This window comes from Numida meleagris, chromosome 11 (genome assembly GCF_002078875.1).
Source record: "Numida meleagris isolate 19003 breed g44 Domestic line chromosome 11, NumMel1.0, whole genome shotgun sequence".
In the NCBI taxonomy this organism is placed as follows: domain Eukaryota; kingdom Metazoa; phylum Chordata; class Aves; order Galliformes; family Numididae; genus Numida; species Numida meleagris.
Window position 1 is genome coordinate 19329249 of NC_034419.1, and position 23234 is coordinate 19352482.

General features: G+C 49.6%; 1 protein-coding gene across 1 annotated transcript in view; it reads left to right on the top strand.

The window, feature by feature from the left end:
* Positions 1–16977, top strand: part of LMCD1 (LIM and cysteine rich domains 1) — a 23595-nt gene extending 6618 nt beyond the window's left edge. Inside the window, 5 exon segments of the mRNA XM_021409613.1 lie at positions 3346–3434; positions 3991–4246; positions 7923–8258; positions 13064–13279; positions 13497–16977. Of these exon segments, the coding sequence (XP_021265288.1) occupies positions 3346–3434; positions 3991–4246; positions 7923–8258; positions 13064–13279; positions 13497–13655 (1056 nt within the window). The 3' untranslated portion in view covers positions 13656–16977.

Consider the following 23234-nt stretch of genomic DNA (forward strand, 5'->3'; position numbering starts at 1 on the left):
TGGATACCAGTCTGCTGTTGCTGTGCTCAGTTCTCTCTTATCTCAGTCTCAAAGTCCTTAAAGGAAAGCACTTGGTTAATCTGTGTTACAGACATTAAGAGCTTCCTGATCCTGTAGTGACATGAGATAAATCACCTCTCTGCAAAAACAGCTATAGGGTGTTAGCTTTCCCATGCTGCCCTTCTTGTAAGTTCTGTTAAAGTTTGTATTAATATTAAATTTCTCCTACCCATTATCCTGTAAAGCAGTTGTATCTCATGGAAAGAGCGTCCTGGGAGCTGGAGCTGCACTGTCCTCTGCCTGTACGAGCAGAGGTGTTAAATATGTCCCAAGACATTTTTCCATGCCGTGGAGTCTGTCAGCCTGTTCATCACTGTCTGCAGGAGAACCTCATCCCAGCTGCTGATGTGTTTGCTGGTGAGCTGTTCATCGCTGCAGCTTTAGACTGGATGTGTGCGCAGGGCTCAGTGTCCATATTGAGCCAATCCCACAGGGCAGTGGGAAGTACTTGTGTTCTGGAGATGCAGCTGTGGAAGGGAGGGGACATTTCTGAGGGCCTGTGCCTGTGGCAGCAGCTGTGTCTGCTCTGCCCTGGGCGCCCCGTGTTGGCCCCTCTATGGTCCAGAAGCTTGGTGTGATTCCCTGCAGCGCTGGCCGGGGGGTAGCATGCTTTGTACTACAGGAATACTCCCTGGGAGATGCTTACCAAGCTTAGTCTGGAGTCTCCTCTTCTTGGATGTACTAAATGTCTGGCACTTAAAACCACTGTTGTGAAGAGAGTAGAAAGACACTTATTTAAAAGGGTTTTCAAGTCGCCTGGATGTGAAAACAGCACTTTCTCTGTGCGCCATTGAGGATGGCCCCTCACAACAAACTCACTTGTCAAATTAACTTCAGTAGTCCCAAGGGGACTATGGCCAAGGCGTGCTGGAGTGCTCAGGGGGCGGTGACACACCAGGAGAGGTCTTCTGAAATCTCAGCTGAGCTGTGAGCTGAGCGAGGCTGGTGGAGCTGAACCTTGGCTGGCTCATAGCTTCTAACCAGGGTCCGCCTGGCCATCCTGGAAGCCCATTGCTCCTTTCCAAAATCATCAAGTCTAAACCAAAAGGAATAACTTTTTTTCCTCACTGGCATTTGTCATTGTAGGTTCTCTATTTTTCAAAAAATTGAGCAAACTAACCAGTGTCTAGGATGGACTTCTCTTTGGCCAGTGTAATGAACCACAGTATTGCACTGACCTAGAGGCTGGCGTATTCCTGAGATTGTTCAGAGATGTTTTTGTGGGTAGAATGGCCTCAATTTCCTATCATTTCACCGCCTAAGAATTTCCTCTGCACTGACTTGCTTTCTCTTAGTAGCAAGAATGCTATAAGACAAAAAAAGCCAAAATAGAAGTCTTAAAATGCATGGCGTATCTAGTCACGGGGAGCAGAATTTGCTTTTCTTCCAAGCAGTTTGTTGACACAGACATTTTCTAAAGGCATTACAAATGTCTTCAAACTCTTCATATCTTAAACTCGTGCATCTTTTTTAATGCTGCTGTTCCCAAATGGGTTTGGGCACCGGCAGAGTCTAAGACAGTCAGCTTATTTCACATTCTTACTGGGTTTGGTGGGGTTTTCATCTCTTTTTTTCTTTCCTTTTTTAAAGAAGAAATCTCCTTTTATGCATATTTGAGGAGATAGAGCTGGGCTGTGAGGAGAAGCTCCATATCAGGGCAGGAAGTGCTGCTGACCAGGCAGCCTGCAAAGCAGGCATGGGCTCGTGTTATCGTTGGCCCTGCACAGAGATGGAAACTCCCCTCACTGTTAAGGGAGAAAGAGCCACGCGGTCCTTTAGGTGGAGATATTCCTGTGCCTCAAGCTCTCACAAGGGGAGGTGCTGCCAGGGCAGAGACAGGAGCTACGTGTCACTGTGGGGAGCTGCTGAGTTTTCATAGCATTTACCCCATACATTTTCCTATGGCTGTAGACTAGTGGGTAGCACGCACAGTGAAGAGCTATACTCTGTGGAGTTGCTCTATGGACACCTGCAAGCAGAGGTTTTCAAAGAGACGTGGAGCTCCTGGTGGGGAAGGTGTGTGGTCAGGTCTTGGTGAGAGCATTGCACGAGTGGGAGGGATGCAAAGCCTTGGGCTGTCCCAGTGGGTGCTCCAAGCTCCTGCTGCTGACAAAGCTTTTTGCTTCTCCTCCATGTGGACTGTGTAATGAGACTTTTCCAGATGAGTTTATTTAATCCAGATGTTTGCATTTTGAATAAACAAACATTCATAATCCCTTGCCTGCACTCAGCTTCTGTGTGACTCATTAAGATAAGAGATCATTTAAATAATTTTTTTTTTTAAAAAAGGTAAGAAATGAGTTGGTACATATCTAGCACAGTTCCAGAACTGACAAGATCTTACATGGTCTGTGCTGGAGCCATAATGCCTGTTCTGGAGAGCTGGCTCTGAACTGAGCATCCAAAAGTGGTTTATTTTCTACATGTCAGAGGCAGAGGGATGTGTATGCATGCACTCAAGTGCACATTAGAACATTTAGAAATGTATTTTTGTGGATTGCCGTAATGTTGGCAAAGCAGTGTCCTGCAGTGTCTGGAACTGTCTGCTCTTAAACATTTCATCCTGATTAGCAGTACTAGGCTTCTCAAGTGCTGGAGGAAACCTGTTGGGATGAGGAGCACCAGCACAGCCCCAGTGCCACTACTGGGGGCAGAGGACATGGTGGGCACTGAAGGAGGAGCTGGGCTGGTAGCACAGCAGGTGCTGGGTGGTGAAACAGAAGAGAGTCGCAACTTGGAAATGCACATGGGCTGAATTAAGATCTGCCAGGCAGGCACCGCCCCTCTCAAGCCCTGGAAAGCTCTGCAACCTCAGCTGTGTGTTGAGGGACTCCATATGTATACACAAACACACGGTGCCTAGCACACGCCAGCACTTCTAGAATAAAGGCTGTGTACGGAAACCTGGTGTGTGGGAGCAGACACCAACAAGGGCATGGTAGTGTTGAGCCTTAAAGGAATCTGGCATCTGAGAGCACCCCTGAGCACTGGGGTACCAGAGGACAAGCACCCTGTGGCTTAATCTACATGGGGTTGGTTCTGCTATGAGGGCAAAGCTCTGTGTGTGCTGCCACTGGGTTTGCTGTGTAAGATGCAAGGGCTGGTGGAGTTCCTTGGTGCAGCTTGCTCAGTCCCACCGGTTTCTCAGCACCGTGCGTCTCCATGCTGCTCCCTCGTGCTGCAAGAGGTACTGCCCTTCCTCAATTTAAGGGAAAATGCTTCATCCCTGAGAATGCCAAGGATCAAGAAGCAAACCTTTCCCCACGGTGTCCTGCTCTGTTCCAGATGTCCATGAGCCAGCCGCAGTCAGGGCGAGGGGCGCCATGTTTGCGCTGCAGAGGGACCTGTATGGGCTTCGAGCCGCATTCCTGGAGGTAAGGTCTGCTGGGGTGGGCCCTGCCCTGGGTGCATCCCTTCACACCCTGCCAGTGTCATGGGCTTTGAGTGCACAGAAAGCACTGAGCCCCAGCCACTGCTGGGAGGGTGTGGAAGGGCCACGCTTCCTTGCCTGGGCGAGCACTGAGCAGGGATTGCTCTCCATCCCCCTTCCTGTACTGGTCCTATTCTTAAAAATTTACCTTTATTTTTACTTTTATGGATGCAATTAGAGGCTGTTATGAATCAGTCCTACTTGTTCCAGGGCCCTGGTGGAATACTGGAATACAAGACCCTGGGCTTGCATCAGAGTTAGTCCTTTCAAAACTTGGTAGAAAAGTTGGCCAGCAGAGAATGCTCTTACAGGCTTCTCTTTGGTTTATAGCCATTGCAGCTAGCTCAGTGCCAGGCTCCCGAGCAGTTCTGCCAGGAAAGCCTTTTGGCTGATGTCACACCCCCAGTGTGCCTTTAACCTTCTACATGCTGGGAGCTCCATGACTGAGCCTCCAGCCTCCATGCTCATATTAAAACAATGATGTCCCTTGTTGCCCATAGGAAAATATGCAAGTCGTGTAAGTGCAGCCAGGAGGACCACTGCCTGAGCTCTGATGTGGAGGATGACCGGAAAATTGGCCGCCTGCTGTCAGACTCAAAGTACGCCACGCTCACGGCCCGCGTGAAAGGAGGGGACGGCATTCGCATCTACAAGAGGAACCGCATGATCATCACCAACCCCATCGTGTCACGGAAAGACCCCACCTTCGACACCATCACGTACGAGTGGGCTCCTCCGGGCCTCACCCAGAAGCTGGTAAGTGGACAGCAGCTGGTTCCAGCAGGGCACAGCTTGGCCCTGCAGTAGTTACTAGCAAGAACAGCAAAGCTTGGGGTTTGCCTCGGCAAACATGCACATAATGCTTAGTGTTTTGGAAAACTGTGTAAATAACCAAAGTAGGTAGAAAAGAGGACCGGGTTGCCTTTGAGTTTTTATAGGCTTGCTTACATTTCTAGTAGAAGTCATTACATGTTTTACAGCAAGAACGCTTGCTCCTTTGGTAACGTTCATGTCCTATAAAACTGTTGCTGAGGAGGGATCCCATCTGCCAGCTACAGAGAATCACAGACTCATTAAGGTTGGAGAAGACATCTAAAATCCGCAGCCCACTCCCACCATGGCCACTGACCATGTCCCTCTGTGCCACATCCCCAGAATACTGGAATGTCTCCAGGAGGTGACCCCACCACTCCCTGGGCGGCCTGTGCCAGTGCCTGACTGCTCTTTGGAGAAGAAATAGTTCCTAATATTCAGCCTGAAGGTTGGGTGGTACATAGAATGCAGAGCAGAAGGGGAGACAGCAAGCATCGTCCCATAACGTGGGGTGGGCATGAAGCCCCCAGCCCTGTCTCACCTTACGGGCAAGTAACAGTGCTGCTGTGGGAACGCAGGGAGGTGGCTTTAGGCATGTAGAAATCAGGAAGGGACTTCTGGAAGGAAAGCATTTGATGTCTGACTGTAGTGGTACTGGATATATTACACATTACGCTCATTAGTGGACAGCCTTTGCTCTTCAAATTATGCAAATAGTTTAAAACTACTTTTTTTTGCAACCAGATTTTTTTTTAAAAGACAAATTGGAAAGCAAATGTGAAATTGCAGCTGCAGACCCAGGTGACAGGCTAGTTATTTATTCTTAAGCCCAGCAGCCTTCACCCCGCTGCGAGGGCCCTGCCGGGCGCACAGCTGGATGGCTGCTCCAGGGCTGCCGGGAGCAGAGCCCTGGCGTTAGTGCAGGGCCAGGGCTCCCACTCGTTTCACTGTCTGGCTGTTCAATCACAGTGCTACCGCTTGTAGTTTCCTCTTTCTTTTTTGTTGGTAGGAGCTAGCACAGCAGGAATGTTTGTTTAACCAGTGTTTGCCTTCCGTAGGTCCCGGGGGGAATTAGGGAACTTGTTGAGGGATGGGGAGAACAATGATGGCAGTTCTCCAGCCTAGCATGTGATTTATTAATCATGCTGCTCAGCCCTGCATTTATCAGAAATTGAATTTTGACTGCTAAAAGCTGGCTTCAGAGTGGTGCTGCGGCAGCTGGCACCCCGGGCAGGGTTGCTCTGTTCCCAAACCCTGCTGCTGTTGTGCTGCTTCCTCTTTTGTGACTCTGAGCACAGATGTTCCCTCTTGCAGACATGCATTTGCATTGCAGCACGCAGCTCCAAGCAGCAGGATGCAATGCTGAGCCAGCAACAGAGAAGGCTCAAAGGGAAGGTGCTTCATGGAGCCCTGGAACTTCTTGTCTCTTGAGGCTGAAGTTGTGCCTAAACAGATTGGAAAGAGTTTTAGTTCGTATAAACAGTGCTCAGGAACTTTGAAGACAATCTTGATAAATTTTGTCTTAATGATCAGCTTGACAGACTCGGGAAAATTACTGGACATCAACAATTCTTGTGATAGTTCGAAAGGGACTTTGGCCAAAAAGCTTTTAGTGCATAACTGACTCACTCCAGTGATTTCCTTCTGATAGCAAAGTGGAAACTTGGGTGGTTTTTTTATATTGTTGTCTTGAAGTGGATGGCCCAGTAACAGGGGAAGCTTGGGGAATGTTTTCATCAAGCTGTGCCTGGGTAAGTTAGGAGGTGGACATTCAGGGTCCTTGGGGAAAGTGGAAAAAGCACTTCCTAAAATATCTCCAAAATGCAGTAGTTAGTGGTGAAAAGTTAAAATGGTCTTTCTCAAAATTATCTGTGCTAGGGCACCATAAAATAGCATTTGGCAGCAGTAGTACACGATAGTAGCAAAAGAAGCAGCCTTTTATTACCCTTCAGTTTTTGGTGTTATTTTCCTTGTCTATTCTCTGGACACGTTCTAAGACATCTGCAGTTAATATCTGTAGGCATTCCCTTGACCAGGATGTGAAGTCACAGCAAATGTCTGCACAGATACTGGGAACTGCCACTCACCAGTACAGATATCCTTTTAGGAATGGCATGAGACGTTGCTCAGAGCCTGGTGCTGGGGTGCAGCGAGGTGCTTCAGATGCATTTCTGGCACTTTCTGCTCTCACAGATCTGGTGTAAGGGTGCAGTAGCCTTGGTCCATTGGTATGGGATGGTCTCTTCCATTAGGGTTGCACCACACCACTGCTCTCTGCTGGTGCTCTGTCTGCAGCTAAGCCACGCCAGCAAGCTGCATTGTAGGCTCTGTCTCAAAGTTCATCACCGTACAGGAGCTAGATATTTTGGTTGCATTTCTTTCCAACTGTCAGGTGTCAATGGCAGTATCTTTATTCAGTGAGGCACTCTGTGTGAGGCCTGGCATGAGCTTTAAGTGAACTTTTATCTTTTGCTGCTGTAGTTCCTGTTAGTTCTTCTGAATTCTGTGAAAACCATCTTGATAGCAGATCATTTTCACAGCATCATCCAGCTTTGTACCCAGTTCCTCCCAGCAGCACCATCTCCCATAAGGTTGCGATCATGCCCCTGCAGGCTTCTTGGTATCCATCCTGTCACTGCATGGAGTCGCGACAGACTGAGTTTTGATGTCTAATGTAGCATGCAGAAAGGTTAACATATGCTCCAAGACATGGGGAAGAAGCTGTGATTTCATTAAATCATTTATTTGGTGCTGTCATAGAGCTGCAAGTGAAAATATTGCCCTGAAATATTGCTGTTTGGCTGAAAGCAGCTGAAGTGGAAGCTGACTTTGAAGTTTACGCAAGCATGATGAGCTGTTCAGAGTTGTGTTTCTGTATTTAAAAGGCCATACTGAGCTGGACTGTGTACAGTGAATAGTTAATCACTTCTCCATTCCTTTAAAATTCAATTTTCAGATGCTGACCAAGTAAGAAACAAATCTAATGCAGCTGGATGCTGGTCTTTAAAACCCAGTGGCAGAGAGCCAACTGGCTGCCCGTTTGCTCTTCACACTACAATAGGAAAAATGCCTTGAGTAGGAAACTCCCTTCCTTTCAAGCACCAGGCCAGCAAGAAGCGAACGGCACAGCCCTTTCCTGCAGATGTGGGTCCCGCCGGGGTGATCCTCTCCAAGATCCGTTCACACTGCTATTATGGGAGTGGCTAGTGGCCAGCTGGGTAGGAGACAGAACATTGGGGATGGTTTCTTGGCATTTGCCTACCACACGGCAGGGCATCCATGGCAAAACACCTTCCCTTTATTGCACAATCAGTAGTCTGGTAGTGCTGGCCTGGGAGATTCAGGCTCGACAGCCATCTGACTGCTCTTTTCGGGTTTGGATTAGGATTTATGGGAATGGTAAAGGGACTTCTTACTGTAAATTGCACTGCGTGCATGCCCGGTGGGGCTGGGGTGCCCTTCTGAGTTCCTCTCCGTGGTCCCCATGGCCAGCTCACTCAAGTGACTGGCTGCCACTTGCATCAAGTGCGTTTGGCCTTTCTTTGCCCAAGTGCCAGTCAGAAGCTAAAGGGGTGGCAGCGTGAGGTCCGTGCCTGACTGTCGCCTCTCACCCTCGCAGGCCATGCAGTACATGGAGCTGATCCCCAAGGAGATGCAGCCGGTAGCAGGTACTGACGGGGCCTACTACCGCCGGAGGCAGCTGGTGCGGCAGCTCCCAGTGCACGACCACGACCCATTGCAGTGCCGCGGCCTGGCCGAGGGTGAGGTGAAGCTGATGGAAGATTTTGTGAAGAAGTACAAGGCCGAGGCGCTGGGCGTCGGGGAGGTGGCCCTACCAGGCCAGGCTGGCAACACGAAGGAGGAGGGCAAAGCACGGGATGTGGGCCCGGCAGCTGAAAAGCCCCCCGAGACCACCAACGGGGCCCTGGAGAGCTCGCCCACTGTGGGGCTCTACGTAAGTGCTGCCTGGCGGGATGGGTGCTTCTGGGGGGTACAGTCCCAGCTGGAAAATCAGTGCCAGAGAGGAGCTCACAGGAGTTAGCCATGCCTTGTTTGCTGCTCTGCTCCCGCTTGTCCGCGTGCTGGGACGCCCGTCCAAAGCAGATGATGCTCATTGGCATCACCAGGCGCTGTGGTGTGGCACTGAGAGGCCCCAAGGTGACACCTGTATCTATCCAAGGCAGCGGGGAAGGATTGTCTGTTCTCCCTCGGCAGCAGATACCTGGTGAACCACCAGGGTGGGCAAAGGGCTCTTCCCTGTTTGCTGTAAGAACAAGTGACTTAAACTTTGGATTCTTGGCAGCTCTGAAAGATTAAACATGATCTGTTCCCAGGTGATTGTGTGTAAATAAGATCAGAAGCTGTGTGTTACAGCATGTTAGCAAGTATTTTTGGCTCTGCCTCTGGAGCAGTGCAAGTGAAGGAATGCAAGCAAGACAAGGCAGTGGCTCAGCCTCATTAGCGCAGCTGTGAACATGGAGGTGGTACCATAGGGGCTGCGATTGCTTGGGGGACTTGGTGCAGAGCACGCACGTCTCTGGCATCAGAAACACATTTCCACAAGGAAAAAACTGAGATTCCCTAATGCCCTTTTAGATTTATTTTCTCCAAGTGCAGTTGAGTGGCCATGGTGACTGCTGAACACATGCTTATCATAGCATATGTTGAGTGTAAATACTTTGTACTGGCCCTTGAGGGTAACTTGCAGCAGAGGACTTAAAGCTGGAGAAATCGTATCTGAATGTTTTTAAGGCAAGATTTTTCTAGCAACTACTAAACTGAGATTGTAACATGTTAAGAGCAGTTTTCATTTTCATTCCATATTGGGTAATGTCTCTCCTCTGCTATGTCCTTTTCTATTAACACATATCTGACTTTCAGAGTCCAGTGATGCAGTAAAAGTTTTTCAGTATTGCAATAAAACATTGATTTGGACAAAGAATTTCAAGTTTAAAAAAAAAAAACAAGGAAGGTTTCCATTACACTCATTAATAAAAGTCATCCGAGCAATTAGGGTTTATTTAGACTGCAAGTCTGTCCTTCTTAATAAATACATAACTGGATGTTATTCTCCTTAGAGTATAAAGCATTATTTTTCTTGAGGCACTAGCTGGAAAATGGAATTGCAGAAAAATCAGTCACAGGAGCTACTCTTTGACCAACATGTTGTGCAGCTCAGCTTGCAGCAAGCTCTGGAGTGCTATGGTTTCTTTCTATACCAAAGGCAGACCTCCTATTTCCCTTTCTAACAAAACACTCATCATTCTTAATGTGATCTGCAGTGCAGGAATTAGTGCAGCTGAAGGAAAGTGAATGGACTGTGTCCCAAAATAAGGAATTCCAGAAGGCCTGCTGGTTTTTAGAAAACTGCATGGGGATAAAAGTTCTGCCATAGAAAAATAACAGATGGTAAAACTTTCCGTAGTAACTTAAATCTGTGTTGAATATCATGAGGTTGGAGGAGGAAGAGGAGGAGGGTACCTGCCCTGTAGAGCAAGGAAGCAGCCCACCATGGCATGGGTTGGCCTGGCCTGGCCTGGCTAGAGGTGCATGCTCTCCACGTCTGCGTATCCCAGGCCTGCTTCTGCAGAGCAACGAGGATGGCTTTTGGGGAAGACTTGAGTACCTTTGGGTTAGGGATGGGCCTGTGGCAATGTGGTGCTGAACTGCATATTTTGGAGATCCTGATTCTGGAGCAGTTTGTCCTGTTTCTTCCTTGAGTCCATTGAGAGTAGTACACAGACTCTCATCTGTTTAATACCAAAGCTTTTCGTCAGCTCCAGCAGCTTGATTTCACCTATTTCAGATCAAGGTGTCTGCCTGAGCCATGGATTTATGAAGGCTGGGTGTAAAACACCCTGGCTTTAGAAGAGTATGAACCAAGAAGGTACTAAGCACTGCACCAAGAAATAATCCAAGACAGTTTCCTCAGGTGTCTGTGTGGTCCCTATATTAGGGCAGTTAAACCTCCTGTTGCACATTCAGGCCAGCTGTGTTGAAATGGTGTGTAAAGGAAAGCAAACAGGGCCAACGTAAATCACTGTGGACAAGGCATCTGAGCTCACATGGCTTTTTGAACTTTTCTCGGCTGCAGAGAGGGGCCCCGCTGCTGCAATACGGCTGTCCTATTAGCTGAATGCTTTCCACCAAGCACAAAATATCTTTAACCCTCCCAGAACTGGAAAGTCCTCTGGTGTTGTAAGCCACTGTGTTGGAAACAAAAACATCAGATCCTTAAGCTATTGACCCAAGTTAGCCGTTGTCCCAGCAGATCTGAGGCCAGCAGAACTGGGCAGGAGCTCCTTCTGTGGGAGCTGCAGCCAGGAGAGAGAGCAGGTCTGAAGATCAGAGGGGAGAGAGGGATGCTTTCTTGGACAGCACCTCTGGCAACAGTGCTAATTAAGTCTTCACTCATCTCCTACATGATGTAGGTGTAAAGTGAGTGCTTAACAGTAATTCCATCTTAAATTTGAAGAGCCACTTTTTCTTTAGAGTGGTACTGTTAGAGGAATATAAGTTATGTGATGCTTAGGAAAAGCACAGTGAAAAATTGCAATAGAAAGAAGCAGCAAAATAAGTGGGCTTTTTTTAGTTTTTTGTTGTTTTTTTTTAATAGTTCTTATTGGCAAGAAATATGAGCTCAGACTTGGAAAGCTGCTCGTGTTTGTTCTTGCTGCTAGATCTTGCAAGATAAGCGAGGCTGGGCTATGGGTGAGCCGGTGGCTGCTGGAAGGGTGGAGGCAGCAGTGAGGCCGGGTGCCCTGGGTGGTGAGCAGCTGCTTGGGGCTGGTGCCTGGGGAGGTGTTGGTATGTGGGGACATATCTGTGCTCAGCACAGAGTGCTTCCTTCATGGTCTGCCCATGCCAGTGTACAGCAAGCCACACTCTGCTAGCCCCAACGCGCTGTGTGCTGTCACTTCATGTCTTCATGTAGTTGGATTGCTTTTCTCTTTTGTAGAGGAACAGAAAGAGCATGGCTTCTACAGCACATTGACAGCTTATCTGCTCACTTGCACAGTTCTTGGGAGCGCTTAGAAGGGCTGCTGGAGCCTGTCAGAGGGAAGGAGCACTATAAGCAGGCATATTCCCTTCCAGGCTTGCAAACGTCTCCTCTTGTGCTGCCTTCTCCATGGCACCGGATTTGCTGCTAAAGCAGGAGATGCCTCTCACCTCATGGAACTGGTCACAGGGCTGCGTGGGGCAGTTCCCAGAAGTCCAGACTGAGCAGAGGAGGAGGCAGTAGCAAAATGTGTGGCATGCTAGGAATACTTGCCCTGCAAAGCAGCTGGGTGGGTGTAGGTAGACCAGACCCACAGCCTGCTGCTGAGAAGGGAGATGCAAGCTTGAGAAAACTCCCTAGATGTAAAGAATAATCTTTAGCATTCATACCAGAAACTAGCAAAACGGGGCTAGACACAGTGGGTAAACTTCTCTGCAGATAGGCACAGAGTTCATAAAGAAACCACCCTAGAGATGTTGCACCAGCATCAGCTTTATGGAGATTTCAGCCCATACTTGGCTGTATGATAGACAAGTTGCTTAATGCTGCACCTTGTCTTTATGAAAGCAGTGCTGCTGCTTGCCGGGGGAAGCCAGGCCATGCAGTCAAGGCTGTGCTGGATGAAGCCCCAGTGCTGTTTAGGAGCATGAGCTGGATTACGTAGACTTGAATAGGAGCTGTAGCGACCGCCTGTCAGCCCGAGTTGGACATGGGTGCCAGAGCTTGAGTTAACTACCCACAGGGTCACCCTACAGGCACAGAGTCACCCCAGCCTGTCTCTTTGGCTTGCTGTACATTGAGAGCACTATGATGAAATTTGCAGAGTGACATCTGCCTTATGTAGAGACGTACATGTTAAGAAGCAATTAGAAAAGACCAAAGCTCCTAATTTCTTTGCAAAATATCTGTCTTTGACACGACACATTTTTCTGCATTATGGTATGTCTTGACTTTTTCTCAGAGAACATTTGGATTTTAGTGCAGGTTGGCTGTTGTTCTGGGGGATTTCCCCCGAGGCCATGCATTTATTCAGCTGGCAGCAGGCAGTGCCAGTCTCACTTGCCCAAGGACTTGGCTGGAAGGCTGTGAGCACTGCTCCGGATGAGGGCTGGCAGATGTACATTTATAATGACTTTTAATTAAGATTTGGTGCTCAATCCCTACTTAATGCTGTCCAAATGTTTACAGAGGGCAGTACATTTGGAGATGTTGCTCCTGTTGGCTATGAGTGCTCTGTGATACTGTCAGTGTCACTGAACCCCACCATAGGATTAAGACATTTTTTCCAGCACTTTCCTTGAGCTGCATGCATCTCTTTCTCTTCAGTTCAGTGTTTTCTTGCTCTTTCACCTCACTGCTCTGTTTCTATAGCATCACTGCAGACTGCTTTCTGCTTGCTGTGCTTCCAAGCTGAAATTTGGCTTTGGCATTCTTAAATTTATCTTCACAGAGCAAGAGCTAGGACAAAAACAGCCTAAGCAGCACAGGTCTGGGATTACATGCTTTGTTTCCCTGCCCTTGGCAGTATGGGACATCAAGCAGGAGCACAGTGCTCCTGCTTCAGACCATTTAGAAGTGAGAAGCATTTGAGATTTCATGCGTTGTTCTGTTTTGCCGAGCTTACCAACTGGATGAATAAGAACGATGCATCAAAAAGAAGCCACAAACAAGAGTGTCTAAAAAGCCAGGCAGCACAGGCAGCAAGTGCCACTGCCTCTGTTTTTGCAGCAGAAGTGTCAGCGTTACTCTTTCTCTTGCAGCGCTGCGAGACCTGCAAGCAGGCGGTGCCGGAGGACTGCCCTGTGGTGTACGCGGACCGGGCGGGCTACACGCGGCTGTGGCACCCGGCCTGCTTCGTCTGCTGCCGCTGTGCCGAGCCCCTCGTCGACCTCATCTACTTCTGGAAGAGCGGGGCTGCCTGGTGCGGGCGCCACTACTGCGAGAGCCTGCGGCCACGCTGTGCCGGCTGCGACGAGGTATGGCCGGGGCCTGCAGGCCGCGCTGCGCTGGCTGCGAGGAGCTAGGCCAGGCCTGGACCTGGTGGTGCCAGCACTCCGGGTGCTACGTGTGTGTTGTGACAGCAGCCTGGCCCTGGTCCTGCCCCCTCCAGCCCACGGTGTCTCTGTCCTGGTGTGAGGGGCTGCCTGCTCTGGTGGGATGCTGGAAATAAGCAGTGCTCTGTTTGTCCCATAGATCATCTTCTCGGAGGAGTATCAGCGGGCAGAGGGGATGACCTGGCACAAGAAGCATTTCACCTGCCTGGAGTGCGAGACGCTGCTGAGTGGCAAAGCCTTCAGCCTGGACAAGGGCAGCCTGCGGTGCGCGACCTGCAGCCGGAGCAAGCGCCTCTGAGCCGTGCGGCTACTGCAAGCACTTGAGGCTGAGCCAGAGATGGGGTAATTTGACAACAATGTGAAAAGTGGACGGTTAAAAAAAAGAGTAGAACCTGGTTATTCGCTTGCAAGCAACTAAGTACCCCCTCGCATCCAATAGAGATTGAAGAAGTTTACCAGGGGAGAAAACAGAGGAGACGTGTGTGCATGTGGGGTGGGATGTACCCACGTATCTTGTTAGGAGGGCACTGAAAAGAGATTTGTGTTGTTTTACAAAGTCTCTCAAAGCTTCTCATGACTAACATCTTGCAATGTTCTTTTAGAAATAACACATCTCAAAAATATTTTTTGGCACACTAAACCTATGGTCATGGTCAGAAACAAGGGTTGCTTTTATTTTCTGAAGTCCATACTGGAAATTTCACATTAACAGAATGATGACAACTGTACTAAATCAATGGTTTTGAACAATTTGATTAACCCAAGTGATTACACTCTGAAAGCACAAAATATATAATTGCAGTAACATGTAGCTGTAGCTTTCTCCAATGTGTGCAATAATGTTAAAGCAAGTAACAAGATGGCACACAGGGCGATAGGTTTAACCTTAGTGAGACAAAGTCATGCAGATCTCCCCAAGGGCAGGCGAGTGCTGGGCAGCCAACTAATTCAGCCAGTCTGGGTTTTAGCCATGGAGCTGGAATGCAAACACTTCTGGCAGTTCTCACCCAAACCCTGTTCCCGGTTTTATCTTGCTTGCCTCCTACCGTCTGTTATTTCAAGCGAGTGTTTGCACAGAGAGGCATTGTGCTCCTGCCATACACTGGAGGTAGTTAAGCATTTAAAGTATGGAACTTTTTCAGCTGTTTTTTGAGCAGGAGTTTTATGGAAAACAGCTTTCCAGCCTAATCTACCCTGTTGGCTTTTTTGTGCCTGAAATGCTGCAACTCCAGTTTTTTCCCCTGTAGGATGTCAGTGACTCCGTCCAGCAGGGACAAACACACTCCCTTGGGAGCCTGCAGTACTGAGCGAGGTCAGCCCTATGCACCAGGTCTTGTTGGGGTGACATCGTTCCAGGATCTGCACTGAATCTCTCCTGATGGTGTTCATTTCCTAAGTCATGCAATGCTTATGTTAGTCACAGAAAATATCAGATAGTCCAGGCTGGCCAACGTTGGTGCGCTCAGTCTTTTTTCTAATACTAAATGTCTACATTCTTTGCCAGAAACAACTGGAATATTTTTTTGCAGAGATGTGTGTAAGGAGCTCACAATTGCTAGGTTTTCGTTCTACTACAGAAATTGCTCGTTTCTCTCTTTAAAGTCCACTCCATGTTGTGGATCTTCTTACTTATGATTGAGTAACTTGCCAGTGGGTGTTGGTAGAAGCTGTGCCTGCCACTGCATGCGAGTCACAGGGACACTGTGCCCCACCATGGGAGGAGCAGAATTGGTCACTGTTTTAGGGCAGATGAGACAGATGTGGTGTAAGACACATTTGTATGCTTGCCACCACAAGTCACCAGAGGATGCGTAGACTTCACGTTTGAAGTTGTGCTAGGAGAAATAATAAAGCTCCCTTGGACCAGCCTTAGATACAGGCACTTCAGTTATAAGCAAAGTGGAACTGAAAAATAAAACCCAGTGCTTAGCTTTATTGCCTCTTCTTCATTTTGTTACATGGAAATGGCCAATCTTTGTAAATTATTTTTAAAGACACAGCATAGTTCTAAACCCTACAGTGTTAAGGCAGCCAAAAATGCATACACTCAGTGTAAGCAGTGAGAGAAATAGCATGAATCACTTAGGAAAGAAACATTTCAGCAAAGACATTAACATCTAAACAGCATTCCTTGATGGGAAGTCATTGTCCATGTACTCTTGCAGCTAGTTATCTCTTAGAGTGATTTGCCTGTGAGGTAAGCGCACAGCCAGTACGCAAACATTCGGAACAACAAACCAAGTGCAAGAAAAATCAATAAAACATCAACTTATTAAAAGTGAAAGAAAATTAACTGCATAACAACTGCCAGCAGGCTGCTGTGGCCTCTCACTGGGTGTGTTTTGCTTTGCTTTGTTTTGCCTTGGTTGGCTGTGTTATCCTTACGTGATTTTGTGTTGCAGTGAACAGAGAAGGGGTTGAGCCAGGTCCTCAGCCCAGCTGGGGTGTTCCTTCAGCAGCAGGGTCTGCTCAGGGATCTTCAAAGTGCTTCTCCAGAGCTGCTCCTCACCCCCTTGTGCTGGGCAGAGGGGGCTGTCTGTCCACCCCACCACAGTTAGAAGAATTGTAGAGGCTTGCGGTGGAGGTTGTTCTGGTTGTGTTGGCTTTAGGGGAACATGGGTGGTGGGAGTGTGGCTAAGTGTCAATGCAGAGGAATTCAGGGAGGTCAGGCTTTCCCAGATGGATGCCAAGTAGACATCTGCCTCCTCACTGTGTTTGGGGAAACAAAGCTACTGTCTTATCGCTGCATCTGGTCTTGCTTGTTCATCCTCACTCACTCTGTAATGGAATCAAAGTCTTTGCTCTTTGAGTTGCCCTGGCTTCACATCCATCTTGCAAGTAAAGACCGTCCTCAATGCAAGTGCCTTAGTCATGGGTTCACAGTCCGTACCTGGTAGCATCAACTTCATTTGCATTCTGCACTAATGCAGTCCTCCATTGCTAATGGCGCTATTTCACTACTTGGAAAGAACACACCACTGCAGCGTGTGCTGTTTTGGATCTTGATTTCATGATTTATAATTTGTAATTCAATGTAGTCCCACTTTCAGCATATACATGCTTGCTTCAGGCTTTTGGGACTGCTGGCATCCACTGGAGCCTTTTTAGGCATTTCTATAGCTTGTAAAATACTGCCTGCTGAAAAATGTGTTGCAGTTAAACAGCTTAGCAAAATCCTGTGCCTCTCAAGTGTCAGGAGCAGAAGCGTGAAATTAATGCATCTAGCAGCTCAAACCATATGTGAGTCTTTAGTTTTGATATTAAAATTGAAATTCAGTGTAGGCATGAGAAGGTATTCACCCGGCTGAGGATGCTGCGTTGTCGCTGGGTTTGTCAGCTGGAACGAAAGAGGCTGCTGCATGCCTCCTGCATGCCATGAGCTCCGGTTATTAAGAAAGCCAAATTTGTGCAAATTTGCTGGCCTGTCTGGCCAAAAGTCATCGGCAGGCAGCACACAGAGCATCCTGCCAGAAAATTAATAGAAACAGAGGTGTCTCCCAAGGTTACAGTGTATGGCAGGGATTGCCCTCGGGCAGACTGTGTTGTGTGACAATTGAAAACACCTTGTGCCACAGCTGTTTCCAGTCCATTGTTTCAAATAAAAGCTCCTGTATTGAGAACGCTGTATTACGTTGGCTGTGTGTCTGCCATTTAGTAGGTACAGGATGCGTTGAGATGCTGGCAGGGAATGTCCTTGTGTAGCACCAGCACCAAGCCAGCAGGCAGCTTGCACCACTCCTTCCTGAAGCCGTAATTGAACGTGCTGCAGGAGGAAGGCCAGGCTGCTGCTGCCCAGCCGGGCCCAGGCACAGTCTGCATCCTGCCCCAGGCTCCTGGGCTCATCCTGGTGCCAGCAGGGAGAGAAAAAGGCCACGGGCTGGGTGAGGAGCCACTGTGGCTGTGAGCTGCAGTTTCTCAAAGCTTAATATAAGTGAATCTACAAATATTTGCAACACTGTCTTGTTTGTGGTCCTTTTCACTATCCCCAAGGCCAGCAAGGATGCAGCAGTAGGATGGCATTGCCCTGCACCAAGCACTGCTATGCCAGCCGGGGTGTTAATATGCCTCTGGGCATTTAACCCCAGCTCTACTCCCCTCAGCCAGAAGTGCAGGTTTCTGTGGTCATGTGGGCAGTGCGAGTGATGCACTGCCTTCTTATTTCACCTTTATGCTTTTAGTTGTACATGCTGCATCCCACCTCTACCAAGGGCACAGAAGCTGAGCTGAGGAGGGGCTTTTCCATCCTATTTGGCAATGTGGACAGTGGCTGTGCCCATTTCAGCGCTGGCTCTGAGCTGGTGCCTTATGTGCTTAGTGTCAGCTGATGTAATTTTGTCACAGTACAGCATCGACTCCTGAGAGCCACCCAGCACAGCACCTGTGTTCACACCTGGAGGTTTCTCCACCTCTTCAGGTTGCCTTACCTGAGCGCGTCACTCTTGCTTCCTTTAGCATCATGGCTCCCACATATGGGTTGTGACTTTGGGGAGTTCTGCAGGTATCTGATATTCCCCACCACTGAAAGCAGCCTGGAGAGCTTGGCAAGGAGCTGCACAGAAGAGGTGGGAGCCCTCACTAATTAGAGGGGAGAAGGGCAATGAAACAAGAAATGACCAGAGGCTGAAGTGATGCTTCTGTGCATCTCAGCAGGCAGGCTTGAAGGCAGGCCACCCTTCACTTAAATGCATGCTGATTCACTGCAGTATCTATTTTTCTCACCCAGAATGATGTGGAATGCAGCCCTATCACCACTGGTTATTAACATCAGCTTTAGAGCCAGTATCTGCTCTAAAACAATCAAACAGTAAAACTGGAAGTAAAATTTCTCAGCTCAGATGGGCTAGGAGAGAGTTCACTACCACTGTGAGTGGAGGTGAATATCACACTGTTAATTGGCTGCACCTGAAGCAGAGCTGTCCCTCAGTGCTGTGCAGGGAGCTCAGGCTGCAGCCAGCCCTGCTCTCACCTCTGCTGCACACAGGTTTCTCCAGGCAGAGCCTGGGGAGGGGGCTCTGCTGCTCCCTAAGGTGTTCTCGAGAGCTCTATGGGAAACACCTGGGCAATGTGATTTATTTACAGGCCCTGAGAGAGAGCTGCTTTCCCCTGGAGTAAATAATGACAAAAGGTGAGTGCCGGTGGCTGCAGGGCCAGGCCGTGGGGCGAAGGACCAGCACCATGCTCCTGGGGTTGTCCCCAGAGCAGAGTTCCACACCTCTCTTTGCAGTGTATGGCCTTTACAGGTAAAGAGAGCTCTGCTGTGGGGGGTTCTTGTTCTTAGCCTACAAGAAGCTGGTTCTCAAAGTGATGTTTTTAATTAGTGGTGATAGGGCTGCATTTCACATCATTCCAGGTGAGAAAAGTTAAGTTGCGCTCTCCTGTGAACTGCATTCCAGAAGGAACCCTAGCATAATGCTGTAACACTATAACGTGATGGAAAGTACAGCAATAATAGCAGAATGGCACAATCCTGGGCTGCAGCAAATGAGAACAGCCCAAATGCAGCAGGTATGGACACAAAACTGAAGGAAGAAAAACTGCTTACCTTTGGAAAGCATCCAGTAGGCAAGATCTCTAATGAAATACCCTCACCTCCACTGCCACCAACCCCTAAATAAGGGCTGGGAAGGGGTGGAGCCAGGATCCACCCCTCTTGGTCACTCAGGTACATTGCGTGCACCTGAGCTCCCCTGGGCTGGCCCTGCCTTCCCACCAGGTGCTCCATCACTGCTTCAGGCCCTGACCTAGCATTTCCTCTACACCTGGTCCTTTGGGTGTTTCTCCAGTGATGTGGCTGGGCCCTGCTTTGTTGGAGGCTGTGTTCCTCACCTTGAGGGTCACAAACAGCCGTAGGAAACTTGCTGATCTCTGCCGGAGCTCAGTAAGGATCAGATATTTGGGTGCAAATACAGTTGCCTTAAGCAAAACATTTAAGGAACTTAATTGTTCCATAAGTTCTTGGAAGAATGTAATTTCAGATTCTGTAATTAAAAACACTCAAAATTCAGTGGCTTCAGGTGAGAAAAATGTAAACCAAAGGCAGGCTGAGGTGGCTGTACAAACACCACAATACAACTTTCTTTAAAGCCCCAGAGGGGAAAAACGCAGAGGGTCAGAATCAGATGTGAAGTGCCCTGTGTTTCAGTGGAAGCACTCTCCCAGAGCCCTGCAGCAGCTGCTGCTGTTGGTGAGCTAAATAAAGTTCATACGGGTATGTGTTATTCTATAAAAGTGAGGTTAATTACGTCTGTATCAATCCAATTTGAGCTTTCTTTACTTTTTAACTCCACTTCTTCAGCCAAATCACCAGGCAAGTAAATCTCTGGGTGGTCAGGTGCTGCTCCCTCACTGGGCAGCTGCTGCCCACCGCCCTCCCCAGGTGCCGTCACCCTGTGCCCACCTTGCAGTGCTGCTCCTCCAGCCCCTGCACTGGGTTCATGGCTTCAGGTATCCCTGCACTGCACTGCTGAGAAACAGAACAAAACTACAGAGAAGCAGCTTCTGTCTGCATGGGAAATGAAGTGCCCTCTGAGCAAATCGTGTTCAATGGCCAGGTAACCCCTTGTGCCCCACAGTCGGAGCTGATACATCACAGCTGGGCATTTTCTGAGTGTGAATGAAAAAGCCGAACAAGGCTTAGGCCGACGGACAGAGCAGCGAATAAAGATCTCCTTTGTAGCTGAAGCCTGTGAGTGCTTTGCCAAGACCTTCCCTTGAGGCCACCTAAGTAAACAGATTGGCAGGACTGGAAAAGCAGCCCTTGTAGAGAGCCAGGATGGGGCAGAGGGGAGAGAAGGGGATGGGGGTGAGGGGGGGTGAAGGCACTGCCCTGAGCCACACACAGCTGCTCCCTGTGCAGAGCTGTGCTGTTGGAGTCCCCTCGTGCTCTGAGCTGCTCCACGACCAGTTGGTCATTATTCCCAGAGCAGTTTGCGTGCAGGTCACGTAAGGTGTCTGTGTTGCTTAACGTGGTCCTGATCCTTTGGGAGGGCAAAACAAAGCCCTGAGCACACTTCCCACTGCATTTGCACATGCACACGCCACAGGCCAAAATCAGACGTTTTGTTCGTCAGCCTTTAATTTGCCACCGCTCCCCAAGTGCAGCACAGAGCATGTCTGTGCAGGACAGAGCTGCTCTGTTCCCCCCCGGCTCTTTCCATGGGTGTTTCCAGGCCCTGTGCTGCCAGACCGCATTGCCTGGCAAGCACCAGGAGCGGAACCTGGGCAGGGTGTGGGGAGCACGACGTCCCCAGCTAGGGGCTGCCCAGGCAGCATGCGTGCCCATAGAACAAGGGGGAGTGGCTTTAAACTGAAAGAGGGGAGATTTAGGTCGGACGTCAGGAGGAAATCCATCATGCAGAGGGCGGTGAGGTCCCAGCAGTGCCGCCCAGAGCTGTGGGTGCACATCCCTGGAGGTGCCCGAGGCCATGGACGGGCCCTGGGCAGCCTGAGCTGGGGGCAGCCAGCCTATGGCAGGGTGGGGCTGGGAGGGGGGGTCCCTTGCAACCCAGCCATGCTGTGATGTCGCTGGACAGTTGCTGGCACGGATGCACTGTGACTGTCAGTTGGTTTTTTGTATGGATGCAGGAAATGAGGCGCTGAGTTGCAAAGGTTACAGCATGTGGCCTTCCTCATCCCCACGGCAAAGGGGCTGGTAAAGCTCCTTGAATATTCAGAGCACAGCTCCAAGCAACCACAGAAATGTTCTTTGCTTCTTGAGAGAGGAAAAAGGATATTTGCGGAGCTGCCCTCTGATTACTGTGGCTGATCAGCTTAATTGTTTTCCTTCACAGCCCACAGTGGTGTCCTGTTCCTGCAGTCATTACTCAGGCATGACTCCTGCAGGTATTAATGGGTATTTTGTTTAAATCCCGAGTGCCAGTGCTGGGCCCGGTGCCGCGGGGGGAGCAGGAGGGAGCGGGCAGAGCACACAGGTTGGCAGGGAGCAGCACGGCAGCAATGTAAACCCAGAAGCGCTGTTAGGCATTAACACTGTCCAAATATTAACTCTCTCTGAAGGATGCACAGGTGTTCCCCTGACATATCTGCATCGGGAATCTCATCCTCTGCGCCCAGCTGTATGACTTCAAAGCACCTCTGTAAGTGTGGGATGGGCTGCGAGCTGAATGCCAGGACTGGAGCAGCAGCTGACGGTCCTTGTGCTGACGGATGTCACAAGCCCACATGTTGGGCTCCCTTGTGAACTTCCCCAAAACCACTGCAAATTTTAGCCCAGGGTTTCGGGAGCAGCCGAACACAGAAGTACCACCGAGGTGTGTGCATCCTGCTTCAGGGATCTCTCCCTGCAGCTCTCGGCCGTACCGCCTCCTCAAGCCATTTGCACTTTGGCTGTTGAATGCAGTGCAACGAGGGGCGGCCAAGAAGATGCCAAGCTCAGCCATGGCAAGCTCAGCAGATCCCCAGGGCAGCACTAAATGCCAGCCCGAAGGGTGATCCGACCCCAGGAGGCCAACCCCTGAGCAGAGGCTGCTGCTGGACCCCAGTGCCCCTCGGCACATCGGGAAGAGCCCTTCCATTCTTCAGTACAAACAAGGTGGAGAAGTTCAATACCCCATGCTTTAAGATGTTTCTTTTTTTTTCCCTCAAAAGGACAAAAGTTTAAACAAATCATACCTTGGTGTTTACAGTAGAAATCTACCACCAAGGAAAAAGCATATTCCCCTTTGTTTGGCATGTGCTAGAATTTACTTGAGCATTGGGCACAACACTTTTGCTGTGGAAGCCAAGCCCAGCTCGCTGCAGTCCCCAGGATGCAGCACCCACAGCACTGCTGCTCAGTGCTCTGCCTGCTGGGGGATGCTGAGCTCACAGTGCCTGGGGTGCTGTCAGGAGTGCCGAGAGCTCTCCGGGGCAGGAAGCGGAGTGGGTTTGATCCTTTTTTCAGGACTAACTTCTAAGTATCAATTCCTCCTGCAAGATTCACCAACTGAGTTTCAGCTGATTTCAGTGAAAATGCCGTGTTGGCAGAAACGTGCCCTCCCCAAGGTGACTGCTCCTTACAGTCCCTTATCCACCAATTGGTGCCTCAGGAAGGTGCTGTGGCAGTGGGCATTCCTCTGCTTATCGTCTCCCAGCAAGGCAGTGGGGGGAGAGCTCTGTGCAGCATGAGGCCAGAGCAGGCGCAGGGACAGGTCCTGCTGGCATCCATGTGTCTGCCTGACACCTCGTCCCCAGGTCTAGGCACCATTGCAGGGTTGGGGTGCTCCATGGGCAGAGGCAGGTCCCCACCGTGCCCCAGCCAGCAGGTTGATGCTCAGTGCTTTGCGGTGAATGCAATCCAATTTCAGCCCCTACCATCTGTTTAGAGGGGAAACAATGGGTTGGCAAACAGCAACCCCTTACGGCCAGGATGAAGGGGATAAATCAGAAAACCCAAACCAGATGCGTTTTGTTGTAGCAGAAGCAATTGCATTGCTTTGGGCCTCTCATAAAATCCATTTCCAAAAGTCCTGGGCAGCAAGGCCCTCCATATTAAATCTGCTTCACACAGAGCCCGCTCCCGGCCAGCAGGAAGCAGAGGGGGCTGCAGCACAGCAGTGGCTCCTGCCGAGCAGGAGACTCACAGCTGTGCCATCATTTGGGCTGCTTCCAGCACTCTGGGTAGAGGTGAAAAGCCCTCACCGGGGCCCACGGCTCCCACCTGGAGGCAGAGGGCTGCAGCAGTACTTGGTACTCTGCAGCCTCGTCCCCTGGGAGGTGATATTGCCCAACACAGCTCTGGTTCTGGGCAAACAAATGCCAAACTGTTAAGATAAAACCACGGCTGAAACACTCCAGTTAACTCCCGCTATCGTGGTTTCTCAAATGTGTTCTGGAGCCTCCCTAGATTTTCCTCATTAATCCCCAAACAAAATCCAAT